Here is a 15,948-nt window from a genome sequence, read left to right on the forward strand (position 1 = left end):
TACCTGATCTTGCATGGGCGTTTGGGCTGTCAATTCTTTTGTTCTATATCTTATTCTGTGCTAGTGGTCGGGCATCATACCCTGCTGTATTGCATCCACTACAACTCACGATCCTAGATCTTCCAATGTCTATCTTATCTTCGACTGTACCGCTCGATGGCCCTTTTACTCCTGAGATGTCTGAATATAATTTAATTAAGACAAGACCTGACCGCTGCTTTGTTTAGGTGAAACACGTGATCACGTGGCCCGATGAATGCCCTCCGCTGTTGTTTCCTTTCATTCATCTTTAACCACTTGAAAGACTTCACCTCACCCCAGGAGCCGGTTCTTCTGTTAATACCCCAATTAATAATCCAATGCAATTATCTTCATCTCTTGTCTAACCTTTTGACCCTAATCTCTTGCATTGGGCCATCGCGAGTAAACCTCCAGCTCCGCACCAAGCACCCCGCATCGAAGCTGCCATTCTGCAGACCACGCTTTACTCAACCACGATACTCGGCTGCCACAAGATGAGTTCATATTTCACATCGCTGGCTAGCTCTTCGGCCATCTCTGGCCTGGGCTCGCGGCTCACCAGCCTTCGCCGTGCCATTACCCTAGGCGACGAGGGAGACGACCCCGACAATGAAGATTGCTCCCACATTTCCAACGCCCTTCGCGCCTATTACATCGAAAACGGCCGCCAATTTCCATTATGGCTCCCCCAAGACCCCAAGGGTCCAGCTCCGTCCCCCTCCCGCCAGATTGCGACTTCACAGCTACCCTCCGGCGGCTACAACCAAGGTTCCGCCAACTCCAGCCGGAGCGGCGGTCTAGGTGATCTATGGGGAGATTCGCCCTCATCCCAAGGATCGGCCCCACAGACAGCTAGTCTTCGTCGCGGGCGTGGTGGCACAGCACCACCGCTCGGCTCGGCCAACAGCGCACCTCCGGGTGCCCTCCCACTTTCTCAGTCCCATTCGCCTGCTGGATCGGGCTCCCATAGTCCAGCTGGAGCGCGGCCATTGCCCAGCCAGCGCGTTGGGTCGACTCAGTCTGCCCAGAGTCGTCCTAATCTCGACCGTGTTGGATCGGGTGGTGGCTCAGCTCAGGACCGACTGCGAGCCAGATTACAGGGAGGAAGATCCCCTAGTCCCAATGTTGACCCCAGTGCTCGGAAGCCTATTGGATTGTCTGGAAGACGGTGAGATTGAGGCTTGCATTGCATGGCAGAGAGCATGGCGTAGGGAGTTGTTTCATTTCCAATGTTTATCGACAACATATCTATAGGACAAATTTAATCTAATGATGGTTAGTTAATTCCTAGCTGTGTATCTAAGATGTGATAGCCGGATATAAGCGAGAATTCACGCGGACCCATTCATAGATTTGACCTTTTTCATCACACTTTAGGGATATCAGACCGAATCCCTTAGCCCCTTGTGGATACAACCGAGCATTGCTTAGCGGCAGCCACCAAAGCCAAGTAAACAGTTAGCGAATAACCATCTCAGCTTATGCTGGGGAAAATTCCGACGGGGACCCCAACCCTAGTTGCATGCCGCTAGCGTCCTGTCCCGGATAATGTCCGAGACATACATGTGACATGGCACTCTTTTGCTGCATTGAGTGTCTTGTCTTCTTACGCAGGATTTTCCCCAACACAACCCGGGCTGTGATATATGCCGATACAATGACAGACCGGGATGATTCCAGAAGTACTTGTGGACGATGCCACACCAGACCGTCGATCTGAGGTTTAAATTCTACGCGTTGGCTGCTGTGTTCCCTAGAACGGACGACATAGGCGTGGATGGCCCACGATTCGTCGAGAGTCCCGAAATGAATTCCCCATGTTCCTCCAGATTCCAATCCCTGCTGTACACCTGCTGTACGCTGCATATTCTCAGTTTGGTCCTACTTTTGCTACCCGATTAGACCCCGTCTTGGGTTTTCATCTTCTCCTCAACCTGATCTCCCTGGACGGGCCTGGTCCCCCACGTCTCTCCACACATGGGAAAGTACTAAGTGTATATACTTCAGGGCCTTCGTCACGATTCGGCCATTCTCTGCGACATAGTGCATCTCCCAGCTGTTTTTTTTTTTTTTGCCTCCCATTTTTTTTCGAACGCCCACCAAACCTTCGTCGGGATCGTCGGGATCGTCGGGATCGCCGTGATTGCAAAATGGACGGCCTTTAGTAGTCTTGCGTTTCCTCCTTGGCTCTGCCAGCTGGTGTCCTCGCTTCTTCCATATATTACTATTCATCCTCTATATACACTGTTCTCCCTGCCCTAGCAGAGCCTGAAGTGATAGTTCCACTCCACTGTCATACTTTACATACTTTAGTAGACTCTCCACACGAACCATCTCTTGAAAGAAGGTCCTCATTCATCATGGCCAGCCTCAAATATGTCGAGGCGCCTACAAACAAGCACAAAGAAGACAAGGGCGCCATCGCCTTCAAGATGGACGACGTGGTGGACCAAAAGCCCCAAGATGAGAGGAGCGAAGCCACCATGGACGTCGAACTGCAGCAGTTTGGAGAGCAGTTGTCCGGTCTGGCAAATTCCCGCTTTGTTATGAATCTGTTCAATCCTATTAGGTTTACCTATGTCCTTGTTGCTTTCACATCCATGGGAGGTGTACTGTCTGGAATTGACCAGTCACTTATCAATGGTGCAAACCTCTACCTCCCTATTGACCCGGGTCTGTCCTCGGCAGACAACAGTCTCGTCAACGCCGGTATACCGCTTGGAGCCATTGCCGGTGCTCTTATTCTTTCTCCAGCAAAGGACTACCTCGGTCGTCGTATGACCTTGTGATGAATTGATCTTTGTATGTCGTTATCCACCCCATTCTGTATCTTCCGAGTCATGCTTTTCTATTCTCATCTTACGGGAGCTTTTGTTTGAACAGCTATGATGCAGTTTATACAGGAGAATTTCTCTTACACTACATGGAAATGCTGTATGTGGTCGCGCCATCAATTTACATAATTCCATCGCACGTTTGGATACCTCTTGGGAGGTTGCAAGGGAACAGGCTCGCTCCCTCAAGCTGTTTCCGGCTAGTTTGGATTCTAGCTGCAGCGCAAGTTTGCTACTTTCAAGAGGGCTTGATGTCTTCTGCTTGTCTCTCCTCAAGTGTTTTTTTTTTTCTTTCTTGTGGCTTCCAGCTTTCATTCTCTGTTCTTCGTGCTCCAACTCTTTGTTCTCTATTTGTCTATTCTCTTCTACAACTTCTCCATGATCTTCCCGGTGTCTTGTCCGTGGATTCTTCAATCTTTTCTCCCAACTGGGGTTTCTCTTATTTGGGAGTTGTTCAATCGAGACCCCAACCGCGGAAGAGCTCGACAAGATATCACACCATCTACCACTCTTAAGAGCCTTTGATGCATCGCTCAAGACTCGTATGCTATTTTTTCCCTCGAAACCCTCACTTCTTAGATTAAAGCTGACGTAGATATAGGGGTGAAAGAGCCGTGGAACTTGGGGACTGCATTTGAGGAGCTAGTTAAGCAAGATACTATGGTTTGGAAGGGTTTGGGAGTAGATCGATCCCCTCATTTCGTTCATCCCAGCGGCTCCATCAGCTCACCCCTTGCCATCCATCTTTTCAATCCAACCTTTTTCGTCGCAGATTCACAAAGCATGGTGACTGATGACCTCACAAACCCGACAATTCGCTTATTAAATGAATGTGGTCTATCATCTGGCCACTGCTTTATGTTCGATGAAATTTGTCGCCGAGAACGGACTGATGATTGTCTTCTTTTCTACACGGAGGATCTACGGCACCCCCATCGACACTTCATTCGAAAGGTCCGAAATAATATGGCCGCAGTTGTGGAAATCTGTTTCGGAGAGGAAGTTTTCAAAGAACTACAAAAAACTGCTCGTCTGGCTCGTTTGCCTCTAGGGGGAACCTTTCAGTCTGTAAGACTTTGGCTCGAGCTCGGTGAGCCGAATTCAAATTCTATGAAGAGGTTCATCATTCAAGCCTATCACCCTCAAGTTTTCTCTCGGCCTGGACGTTTCAATAAGGCTAGTTCTGAGTTTTTTGCGACCTATGGAAGACCACAGGATTTGGCGATTTTGATGGCTACCCAGCTTGCTGGACTACAGCATCATATCCAGATTAAGCCCGGGTTTTTTGAATTTCAGTTTGTCCGAGGCCAATATTCTCGGTTAAGTGCCAGGCAGAACATGGAGAGGCAAGAGCATTTACGAGAGGCTCTGAATGCCTTCCAGGTGGCATTTCCGAAAAGGTTCAAGGAGTTCAAGCTCAAACAATCTCGCAGAAGAGAAGAGGAGGAACTATTAAGAGGACTCGGAGATATCTCCTCTAGATCTCTTGTGCCTATGTACACCCATCCCAATGGTCCCATTTCTGAGCAAGAACAGGTGAGTAGTGTTCTCCGAGCTTCAAAGCTTTGGTCTAATCAGTCAGTAGATTTTCCGCTTGAATGCGAGAAACAACGAATTGCAATCTGTCATCGCATCATTTGAAAGAGTTGTCAAGGATATGGATCCTTTTCAAAATGAAACGAGCGATGATTACGTCGAGTCTGAGATTTTCGACTTTGGGGACATTCCGACTCCACTTGGCTTATGGCTCCGGTCCCAAGACGGACTTAAAATTCATGGCGTACCAATAACAAATCGAGAGACTTTGGATGTGGCATTTTCCCTTCTTGATAAGGGCCGCAGATCCCACCCAAATCAATTCTCGACTGAATATCTCGCCTATATGGTCGGAATCATGTACATTCGCAAAATCACCAGAACTGAGTCCGGATTCAAGAAATTTCAAGCGATTCCCGGGGAGCCAGGCAAATTGATTCATCGGAAATGTAGGGCTTGTCAAAGGCCAGTTCTGGACGACGCGTTCCCTTTCTTTGTTGCGGAATTGCCAAGTTGTTACCTGATCGAAGTTGTTCGAAGTGCTCAAAATGGTGGCAATGGCTGTGGGCAGAATGGCTGCAAAGGCAAGCCAGGTCTCGTCCCGGCTAACCACATGGTGCAGGATCATACTCGTATGGAAACGAGGGCCATTGCCCAGACTAAACGCCGCAAGTCAAACTGGAAGGCACCTCTGTGCCGCACGGGCAAGGATCGGGGTGGCTGTGCCGAGACTGTTCGTGTCCGCTGCAGAGGTTATGGTCAAGGTAGCCAGAAAAGAGAATGTGGGCGCGAAAGAGACTACAACACACCAGAGTGGACGATTCACTCCCCCGCTCGCCTCGTTCAACCTCGGCTCAAATGCGATTGCGATGAAGGGAAGAAAGACCATTACTTCGAGCCCGTTGACAAGAGAATTGAAATGGCTTCTTTGACAAGCTTACGGAAAACCTACCAGGGCTTTTTGGACGCACGCTGCGACTTGGCCGATTACCCTAAGCTCCCTGGGATAATCTTCGACCTCGAGCCAAACGGAGACCCCAAGAAAAATCCGAGGACGTATCGACAAAGATTTGAATACCTAAAAAGTGCCACAACGGCATTGACCGGCTTGAATTAAACGGCCTACAACACGAATAGGAAGATGTGTATAGCCGTCGACCTCTCTCATTGATATCATCAGTCAGTAGATGTAATGCACGAGTCGTCCCCGTGAAGGACTGCAAGATTGTTGCCAATACTAGCACAGGTGCACACAAGTCCGGTCTCGGCCTCGAAACAGTGGCGATAGCTGGTAAAACAGTGAATGGGGGTTCATATCCCAATCGAGAACAATGCAGCTCGATAGCTTCTACATTTCAAGATCAAAACAGAGGTAGCAAAGGGGTATGAAGACTGCGCACTCCGATTATCAGAACCATGATGCAATGCCGCACATGGAAGGAAGTAGATTTTCTCACGTTTGAAATACCCCAAACGCCACAAAATGATGCGCACAAGGTCTGTCATCTACCTGTTCTAAGATCAGACATCTCAAAATCACACCATAGCTCCCCCTTGATGAATTATGTTGCTTATTCGAATCTGAAATTTCTCCATTGCTAAGCAGAACTAGTGCATGACAGCTTAGGCTATTTAGTGCAGATCATTAAATCATTCACAGCAGTTCCTAGAAGCCTTCGGATAAATAGTGTTGATCTGGGATGAAAAAGGAGACAGAGAAGTGTTAAAAGGGAAGGAACGCAATGAGCTAGATCTGAACTTGATGAGTTCGATCAATGATGAAACTTGAAGTCCGTTTGGATGGAATCGCTTGGCCATGAATGCGCCTTGCCAAACTCAGACTCAATTTACCTAAAAGAAATCCGAAATGATCAAACACGGGTGATTTTGAACTGATGCTGGGTCTTGTCCTTGAGCCCAGCCTCAATAACTTCAATCCAGCTCGTCGACTTTTCCTTGTCATCGCCTATTTTGTTGGCCACCGCTGTCCATACCGATTTGAGTTTCTCCCCATGTTTGAGTATCAAGCTTGTGAGATTGGTAGAATTTTCCTTCGGGGGACCAGCAGCCTGAAGATTATACTGGTAGTAATTGGAAGTAGTTCCTAGTTTAGCCGGCGTGGGCAACTGGCCAGCTGTGATCTTTTGAGGCGCGACGTAGGTATGGCCGCTCGTTTCGCGGTTAGGATCGTCATCAGGCACCAGCTGGATGTAATCTGCGCCGTTTCGGAACAGACAGACGTCGTCATCCCCGGAGTAAAGAGTGATGGTTGTGCGCGACAGGGTAACGTCGCTCTTGGTCTCATTGACCCCCTCGATCGTGAGTGTGTTGACACTATCTGCGCTGACACTGGTACTGGAAATGGAATATGTGAGCTTTGGCTCGGGCGCCTGATCAAAGGTTTTGATCAGCGCATGCCCAACTTTGTCGATGAACTCCTGAATTGGATCGGGGGGAGGTTGCCTGGCAACGAAGAGGTTGATGAAGAGCTGAACAAGCATGAGGACTATTCCAATGACCGCTAGAACAGCTCCAAGAATTGGCAGAGCCACACTCATCGTTCCAGTAACAGCAATAACTCCGGCCTCGGCGGCGAAGTCAATGATATCCAGCAGCACAGTCAGACCCTGGACAATGGCGTTCAACACGCCAAGGACCTTGCCCGTATCGGACATGGAATTCCAGTCATTCGCCAGCGAGAATGACATGGCTACAACCAGTCCAATGCCAAGAATGATATTGAGAATTCGTAGTAGGTTTCCCGAGATGTTGAACTTCTTAGCCGCGTCTTCATACCCCGGAGGGATATCTTCGGCGATGCTCGAAACATCTTGGTCCCAGCTTTCGTTGGTTCCACCCTCCATGGGAAGTCCCTCACCGTGAATGCCATCGCCTATTGCGGTACGGAAATCCTCTGGTCCTGAGATCTCCTGGGCCACACTACCTAGCTTCTCGTTGCTGCCCCGTATCTCGCTAGAGAGACTTTCATTGAGAGCCTCCATGTTTATCTGGTCTGTGGCCGTCGTAGCAGGCTTGGAAGTGAAGGACTTGAATGCATCGATTGCGTTGCCAGCTGCATCAGTCACCATGCCAATGACTTCGATAATCACTGTTGCCTTCGCAGCATCGGACATGGAGTCCCAATTCTCCACTAAGCCCCATAGACTCACGGCGGCTGAGGCCAGACTGACCCCAGCCTAGGAAAATATGTACGTCAGCTTGAAAATCTGGCAACGCAAGGGTGTGGGGTGTGACTAACCATGCAAATGCTGGAAATCCCCTTCAGCTTAGCAACTCCCGGAAGCTTGGAAAGAAACTTGGAGGAGACATTGTCAAAAGCTTCCCCGGCCCATTTGAACAAAGCAGATCCTCCAAAAGCAGCCTGCAATCCTTTGCCGATATATGACATCCAAGTCGTCAGTTCTCTCATGAACACCGTGCTTTTCTCCAATATAGCAGCGGCTCTTTGCTCCGCGTCGGCTTGCTGGTTCAAGCCATTTGCCTCTTCGAAGTCATTAATGTCCTGCAGCAATGCTGCGCGAACATCCTCGGAAACCCACTGGTCGCCGTTGAGAATGGCCTGTATGAGATCGCTCATGGAATCATAGACCCATTTATACTGGCTGTCCTGGTCACTATCATCGATATTTGCGGCTGCGCCGCCTTCTTCCAATGCCACTGCCATAAACTCGGTGAAAAATTGATTTGCCCAGTCTGGGCCCGGATCCAGCGCATCCAGAATGTTACATTGCTTGTTGATCACGTTGTTGCCCTGGTGAAGTGGCAGCGTCGTTTAGCTTAGAGCCTTGAAGATGGGTGTATAAAATTGGGGGTATGAGGAATTGGTATACTCACATTCTGTATTGGCTTGTCAATCCAGATTTCCATCAGATGCTTGTTGTCGATGAGCTCAGTGTGTAGGTCTTTAGCCCACTTCTCGGGGTTGTCATTCAAGTATGGTTCAAGTTGACTAGCATATTTCTCCAACATGGACGCTCGTGAGCTCAGTCGGTTGATATCATTATACTCTTCGCTGTGGGAGAGACTGTTGGGACCATTACCTTCCCACCAGTACCAGAGATTCTTGATTTCTTGGTCTGTGAAAGATCCGGAGTACTTTTGTGTCCGACCAACGTAGCGACATATAAAGGCCGGGGCGTATTTTTCTTTGAAGAAGGTCTTCAACTTGGATGGTAAGTTATCCGCTAGACTGGCTGGGATGTCTTGGCCGATAATGGGCTTTGGCTCCCGGAGGATCTTTTCCCTTTGTTCATCGTCCATGTGGTAGTACATCATCTGTTGGATGTATTGCTGCGTGCCGTTATGTAACTGTCCCACTTAGTTATACTTGTCTTCTTTTCAAATCTGTGATACAAGAACTTACCGAAGTTTCCTGGTAGCCACTCAGCTCCATCAAGTCATCGATGGTTGTCTGTTTGGCTTTCAGCAAGCTCTTGGTGACTGGTGCAGGCTGAAAGGTCTCATCCAATGAGGCAGTCACACCCGGCTTGTATACGGATGCATAGGCTTGGGAGACCCTGGATCTAATTGTATCCGCCGCAGATGAGGGTTTTGCAGTCCCTGTGACAAGATGCCTATTTTCAACTTAGCTTCCTTGATCACTGGCCGTATAACGTCACAAAGGCTTACCGGTCACCCTTGTATCCACGCTTGGTCGGGTCGTATTCAAAGAAGTATCCGGTGAATGTTTTGTATCTGACGTCAAACGTGATATTCATCTGCTGAAACAGTGTCGGGAGGGTCACATCAATATCCAGGTCTGACTCGAACCCGACGCTGAATTTCCTTTTCAGATCGAGCCCAGCGTCAGAAACAAAAGGAACCAATGGTGCACGGCTGAATACCACCTTGAATGTCTCCAATCCATCAGTGTTGAACTGCGAAATGGCCTTGTAGAACGTTCCCAGCTTCTGATTGAACTTTTGGTTGATTTGCTCCCGAAGCTGCTCAACCAGTGGCAGACGCAACGCACGTGTTTTCACGTTTGCTGAACTGACCAGATAACCATCTTCGAAGGTACCTCCGTCGACTGGGTCCACTGGTTCAGTTCGCTCGGTGTCTGCAGGCCAGGGACTCTGATCAAGAGTTACATTGTAGGTGCTTAGATATTTCCAGGTTTCATCCGATGCCTGCTGAGCGGTGTGCAGGGACTCCAAGCTTTGTGCATGCGCCACAAATGGGTGAAGCTGATGCCGGTCAGGCATAGCTTGGGCCTCTGATTCCGAGGATACATAAATAACCCCGTTCCCGGAAATTGCTCGAGAGTCAATCTGGACCGACCCATGTTCGAACAGATTTTGCTGCTTCAGCTCCCGCGTCCAGTGGAAGCTCCGGTCTTGGGAGTCGTAGGTGCTCCGTAGCTGCACTTCGCCCTGGACCAGGAGATACCCATCGACTAGGCTCAGAGTTGGAAGTTCATACCCAGCTGGAAGGTTGCTGGGATGGTGGGCCGTAAGAGCGAACCCTCTCGCAATACCGTCAATGGCAACACCTGTTGGCCGCGATAGCGCTTTCTCTGTCTTGAGTTGATCTCTAAACGAGACTGACCTCTTCACCTTGGGACTCTTGCCATCTGGTGACTTGTACTGACCAAATAACTCCCAGTTCAGCCGTTGGTTAATGCATTGACTGTCAAATTTCTTGAACATCGGCCACATCTCTTTGCAATGGGACAAAACTCCTAGTCTTCTGCTACCTGGCACTTTGCGCAGCGCATTGATGGTTTGCCTCAAAGTGTGGCCTGGAGCATTTGTTTCGACCAGATAGCCGTGGACATGAAGCGTCTGTTCGTCTCCAGGTAATGCGAGAGTATAGACACGATCCAAGGTGGTTTCTTTTGTTTGCTCAATTGCCTTGACCTCCACAGCTTCATACTTCTCCCCTTGAAGACGGAAGACGATATGTCCCACATCCAGTTGACCGATTCGTTGGAATGGATTCAAAATCTGCGCAGCCTCGGGATCTGCTGCCCGCAGCCCAGTAGGCGTATGAAAAACCTGCGAGCTTGGAAAGAAGGAGCCCTCTCCGTCTGGATAAATTTGAGTCAGTGAAAGTTTTCCATGTTTCCTCTTTTGGGTGAAAAAAACTCACTGAGTCTCATCAATTTTGTCTTCACTGGCTGATCAACAGGATAAGCAACGGCTGTAGCAGACTTGTTCGGATTTACTTGGGTCAAGATTCGATGAGCGGGAGAGACATCCTCCACCATTCGCGATTCACCATCGGAGAACGTAATTAGAGTCCCCGGAAGAATATGACAACCCGGGGTTCTAATACTCCGCTTGTCATATGGATTGCCCAGCACAGGCAGATAACTATCCCACAAATACAAATTCCACTGGGCATCGGATGCTATATCGACAGTTAGAAGTCTACACTCTCACAGGCGCAAACGCAAACGCAACACGCAGCACTGCGCTCAGGCGCAACTTACCGGTAGCTATCCAAAACTTGACTTCACGAGACTGCCCCTCCTGGAAGAGGTGGAAGAATGCTTTGTTCCAGTAGTGTCGAACTTGAATCTCCCAGCTACTTGCAAGGGTGTCACAATAAGACTTCCACTCGTTGATGATCTCTTCATTGTCCGAGAGTCGATCCAAGCTGTTTTGCAATTCCTTTGTATATGCATCATCTCTGGGGGCCTTCATACCCTGGCTATAAAACGACTTCATTACTGTTGTGACAGATGTCGGGCGCTGCAAGCCAGTTGTGGAGTTTGGAGGACAAATGCTGATCGTGGCCACTTTCCCACAGAACGTCACCACCTCATCCATTCTGTCAGGGTTTCCTTTGCCCTCCGTAGCCCACAGAGTATAAGACCATCGACTGAGAGTTTTGTGACTCGCTTTGTTTTCAAAGTCAGGTCCCGAGGCAGGGGAATTGCGAAAGGCAAATTCCCTATTTTCAAAGTAATCCGCGAGCAGGAGCCACACAATGCTGAAAAGATGATTACCCCTCGCAATATCTCTTCGTATCTCATTGGTGATAAACTCGTCGGTTACGATTTGTTCCAGCACATACTCTTTGAACCCATCTATATGATAGAGTTCGTTCAGGTCACGTTTACCCTGAGACCTGAGCTGAAAGTCGACATGTTCCCCAAGACAGAAGCTCATCAGATTTGTCAAAGACTCGAGATAGCGAAGCTTTGAGTTGTCCTGCTCCCATTAGCCGCTTTCTCTGGTAGAATTTGGAAAGGAAGGATAAGCTTACTGCGCTAATAAAACGCCTCAAGTTGTCGGAGTCGAGACTACCATCAACACTGGCAATTCCGTGACTCGCCGCTGGCAACGACAGTCGGTAAAGAAGATCGTATGCCTCGAATCCATCGAGACGAGAACTGTCGGAATCAGAGTCTTCGGGGGGATAATTTGGCGCCCTTTCGATATATTTCTGTACTGCATCGCTGTTATTTTCTGTTCCAATACATGCTCGGACTTTGTTATGCAGTCGGTTCGCAAAGTCATCAAAGGGGAAAGCCTCTAGAGCGCTGGTCCCCAAGACCAGTTCGTCAAATGCTTCTTGAAGTTCATTAGACATGACAATTTTTGATAAGGAAAAGTTCTTTGTTGGAGAGGTTTTTTGGGTCTCTCCTTTTGGTCTGTTTTCCAGTGAAAGCAGAGATTGACGACTCTGGAGCAGCTCAGACTTGACTTAAATATCTCACTGTCTCGGATGAAGTTTCGAAACAAATGTGTGGGTATTCCCATGACCTCTGACATTACTGGACAATTGAGCAGCTCCACGGTCGTCAAACTTGCACAACTGATGGTAGCCCCGCATCAGTGAACAATGCAATGCGTAAAGGTGCTGAAGTGAGGGGATCTCGATGTATCACATTGGGTCAGTAGCTACCCATGGAGCGGTGTAGTTGGCGAAGACAAGTGATTCGCTTGACACTCTTTCTTCGGTATGATATAAGATAGGATTGATCCATCCGACGTGTCACAATTCTGACTCGTTACCCAACTGTGGATTAGCATTGCCATTGGGTAGCGGTTCACTTGAAAAACGTCACCCGTTGCATATCTACGGGTACACGGTGCACTCTACGTTGCATGCAAGTAAAAGTCCTACTGAAGATGTTTAAAAGCCAACGGCATGCCGTTGGGCCTCGGGCCTCGGCCCGTTCCAGACCTAAAGATAAACAAGTCAATAACCCTGCAACAGCTGCGGGAGATGATCTCATTCATGTCGGTCACTCCGCTCTTCGCCTGCTTTGAAACCACACGTCTTGTTAATACGTCAGACATACGAAGGGAAGTATGCTAGGAGCTTAGTCCATGGGACATGACTTCAATTGGTTTGGTGGATTCACCGATGCGTCACCGCTCAATTTTTCGTCACCTTGCACTCCGGAATGCTTTGATCCTTACATCAACCCCTGGGAAGAGTTTCTATAGACTCATAGCGGGTCGGTTATCTGTACAAAAGCTGGATGGTCGGTCACTTACACAGACTCTTGAATTAGCAGATGACTAGGACGAAAAACCTAGAAATCTAGTAGGTGTAGGATATCATGACCGACTTGTTCGATTAGGGGACTTTGCTGTAGGACATCTACGCATTCGTATGTCGTGACCAAAGTTTGGAAACAACTGCTAGAAGGGATTTACATGAATGGAGGTCCCAAATAACAGAGCCAACCATTCCTTCCTGAATGATTTAGCCATATCGGGTGGTCGCGCGGTCATCTCTTGGGAAGGTTGGGATCCATCATCCTCAGCATAAAAATTGGCTGACCTCCCTGAATGTAAACTATCACTGAGTGTGCGAGATGGCACAGGGCCATAAACTTTCCTTCCGGAGCACAACCATATGTAGAAGTTTTACTGCGCACAAGATCTCCCAATGATTTGGTTGTGTCTATTGAAACAAGATGGGTTCGAGGGAAAGCAGGAGGGTCCGGCTGTGAGAGGACAGGGTCAAATTGTAGCCTTACGGCCATTATTCAAAAGATTTTGATCTATCAGATGTCTCAGAAAGCTTTCGTCATCTCGGTACGAAGAATAGTGATGCCGAATGTGTCTTGTTAGCTGTTCAACCTCAAATGAACTAGCCCTTGCGTTATTCTTCTCAGCCCTCCCGCATAAAGTCCGGTGATGAAAGGAAACGTCGCACGTAATAGATTTTCTGAATTTTTTTTGGTTGTCCATCCTCGCCCCTTGTGCGCGTGGTGCTAGAAGTAACCGATTGGTCTTTCTATGCACGGTGTGTGGCCAAGGGAATGACGCGCACCAAACGTTGCTGGCGTCTCGTCCTAACTGCGTCACAATATAACTCCTGTGATAGGGCTGTTATTAACCGCTATTCTGCCTGGAAACCTACGCGTGTCCGTTCACGAGTGTGTGTGTATTAGTCTTCGTGTAACGACGAGAGAGGTCGAAATTGTGGGGGAAGACAGCAAGCTCGTCAGATGCTTGGCCGAAGTTTGCATGTGGTATCGCATTGAAGTTGAAGTTTTGCATAAAGTGATGCTCGCGATACGACGAGATCTTCCCCCCATGGTAACGAGCCCCAGCAGCTTATTCCCCCTGCTTAGCTATTCAACACAAATGTGCTCAGAAGATCGAGTGGATACGACCAAATGGCTCAGGATCTCGAGAACAGGTGAGAGGCAATTAAGATTCTGGATCAGACTAAGCTGGTGAGAGAAAAGGACCATAGATCAGTCATGAAGAAGCGGAGATTCTTTCAGCCTGAGGCAGAATTATCAACAACTGTTTACATTGAACAAGTTTAAGAATATGAACAAAGGGCCGTGGGTTGGCTGGGTGGAACATTAATCAGTCAGGGCTTCAAAGTCCGCACGAATTGATGAGCATATATCATCAACCAAGGACATTTCCTCCTCTACCGGCACACCTAAGGCTCCAGCTTGCCAACTCACTGTGCACATCAAGCTACCCCCTTTGACACTGATGATATTGAAAACCAGTGGTGCGCTAGTAACATTGCCAGGCTGCGAGAACACCATCTTGCTGACCTTGCACTTTTGATCTGTACCGTCACCCGTGTTGTCGAAAGCAAGCAAGTTGCTCAGTTCGTATGAAGAGTCCCGTTTCTGTCCAATTTTACTCAATGTCCAATTCCGGATGCTGGGGACATATCTCAGCAGGCCAATGGCTTGATCTTGCAGCCTCGCACCACATTCAGCGAGCTTTTGCGTCATCAAACTCGCGGCTGTCCACCTCTCCTCGGACAAACCAGGCTCTTTCGCATTCGGTACCCGTGGATGTACGTCGTAATAGCCAGATACGAAAAGACCCCATGTGAGACCTGGCGTCCCAATGGACGCTCGCATATCAACAGGTGTCCCCGAGACAAAATTGGTGACGTCGGTGCTGTGAATGGCTCTGCTTAGCGCGCGAACGACCATCTGATGCACCGTTGCCGTGAGCTTGGAGCCATGGCTTCTTGACGTTTGCAGGGCCTTTTGGACTAGCGGGGCCTCAATCTCAAGGAGCCTTACTCTACTCTGGAGGGCAGCTGCCGGATCGAAGAACATGGGTGACCCAATCCAAGTACCGGCATCTAGGGTGCTGGCAGATGCACGGAGCCCAAAAAGTTTGGCCACAAACTTTGGCAAGTAAACTGCTATCAGTGGCTCAAGGAGGAATTTCCAGGATATGGGGAGCCTTTCAGGTGTGTCAAAGGGTTCCGGGAGCGTTTGACTTGGCGGTGTCACTAAGAAAGAGGCATTCTTGTCCACGCTAGTAGTCTGGCGCCATGCATCTAGGAAGGTGCGGTGGAATGCAACTCCCACCATGCCGTCGCCGAGAGCATGGGAAAACGCGAAAGCGACAAAGCATCGCTTCGCTGTGGAGTCTTGTGGTGACACCAAAGGGAGGACCACAATTCGCCAAGGTGGGATATCAGCAGGCCATGGCCGGTCGAGTATGGCTGGCAGAATCTTCTCCATTTTTGCTGTCTCGCCATTGTTACTGGCTTCGTCTTCGTGGATTATAAACACATGATCGTGGAGATCAATGCTAGAAACCGCTTCATATGCTGGCTTCTCGGTATGCTTGTCCTTGACGACCACGTTTAAGTATGGGTACTTCCCGATGCATTGTCTCAAAGGTGCAAGAAATGACTGGGTGGTGCTAACGTCTACATGTTCGCTCGCAATTTCATAGACTGCTGCTATGACGAGCGCGTTGTAATAGCCAACATCTTCGCGACTAATCGTACGGCGTTCATTGGGACCTGGCTTCTGGTTAGCCCGACTAAGGTAATTCAAAAAAGGAGCTTTACTGACTTGCAAGTCTCATGAACTTGATGGGGTCTGACATTCTATACAACGACTGTCTAGCATAAGAGCACCTTGTGCTGCCAGATTGCAGGGAACTATGTCGGCTTAACTATCTTCCGGATATATTCATCTTGGGAGATATTTAACAGCGAAAAAGAGAATTCTTTGCATCAATCTGCAAGGCTATATGCACACCTTTCATAGGCGCACGATGAGGTGGTCAAATTGAGTACGTTGTACGGCCCAGTTGTGGTTGGATTATGTTGAACGAAATACAGCGTA

General features: G+C 48.7%; 5 protein-coding genes across 5 annotated transcripts; 3 read left to right on the top strand and 2 right to left on the bottom strand.

The window, feature by feature from the left end:
* Window positions 1-515: 515 nt before the first annotated feature.
* Window positions 516-1,193, top strand: Pdw03_0222 (MFS sugar transporter; the record flags this gene model as incomplete). The annotated part of the gene is made up of 1 exon (XM_014681930.1): window positions 516-1,193. The coding sequence occupies one exon, from the start codon at window positions 516-518 to the stop codon at window positions 1,191-1,193; it is 678 nt and encodes a 225-aa protein (XP_014537416.1).
* Window positions 1,194-2,381: 1,188 nt separating this feature from the next.
* On the top strand, window positions 2,382-2,810 carry Pdw03_0223 (Major facilitator superfamily domain, general substrate transporter; the record flags this gene model as incomplete). Its single annotated transcript, XM_014681931.1, has 1 exon — window positions 2,382-2,810. One exon carries the CDS (start codon window positions 2,382-2,384, stop codon window positions 2,808-2,810), a length of 429 nt encoding a protein of 142 aa, XP_014537417.1.
* Window positions 2,811-4,193: 1,383 nt separating this feature from the next.
* Window positions 4,194-5,508, top strand: Pdw03_0224 (uncharacterized protein; the record flags this gene model as incomplete). Its single annotated transcript, XM_066099543.1, has 2 exons — window positions 4,194-4,391; window positions 4,441-5,508. 2 exons carry the CDS (start codon window positions 4,194-4,196, stop codon window positions 5,506-5,508), a joined length of 1,266 nt encoding a protein of 421 aa, XP_065957270.1.
* A 754-nt stretch (window positions 5,509-6,262) lies between these two features.
* On the bottom strand, window positions 6,263-11,951 carry Pdw03_0225 (Eukaryotic aspartyl protease family protein; the record flags this gene model as incomplete). The annotated part of the gene is made up of 8 exons (XM_014681932.1): window positions 6,263-7,588; window positions 7,651-8,163; window positions 8,247-8,720; window positions 8,776-8,986; window positions 9,042-10,440; window positions 10,503-10,763; window positions 10,846-11,569; window positions 11,625-11,951. The coding sequence occupies 8 exons, from the start codon at window positions 11,949-11,951 to the stop codon at window positions 6,263-6,265; spliced, it is 5,235 nt and encodes a 1,744-aa protein (XP_014537418.1).
* A 2,242-nt stretch (window positions 11,952-14,193) lies between these two features.
* Window positions 14,194-15,706, bottom strand: Pdw03_0226 (Alcohol acetyltransferase; the record flags this gene model as incomplete). Its single annotated transcript, XM_066099544.1, has 2 exons — window positions 14,194-15,620; window positions 15,673-15,706. The coding sequence occupies 2 exons, from the start codon at window positions 15,704-15,706 to the stop codon at window positions 14,194-14,196; spliced, it is 1,461 nt and encodes a 486-aa protein (XP_065957271.1).
* Window positions 15,707-15,948: the final 242 nt, after the last annotated feature.

Source organism: Penicillium digitatum, chromosome 4 (genome assembly GCF_016767815.1).
Source record: "Penicillium digitatum chromosome 4, complete sequence".
In the NCBI taxonomy this organism is placed as follows: Eukaryota; Fungi; Ascomycota; class Eurotiomycetes; order Eurotiales; family Aspergillaceae; genus Penicillium; species Penicillium digitatum.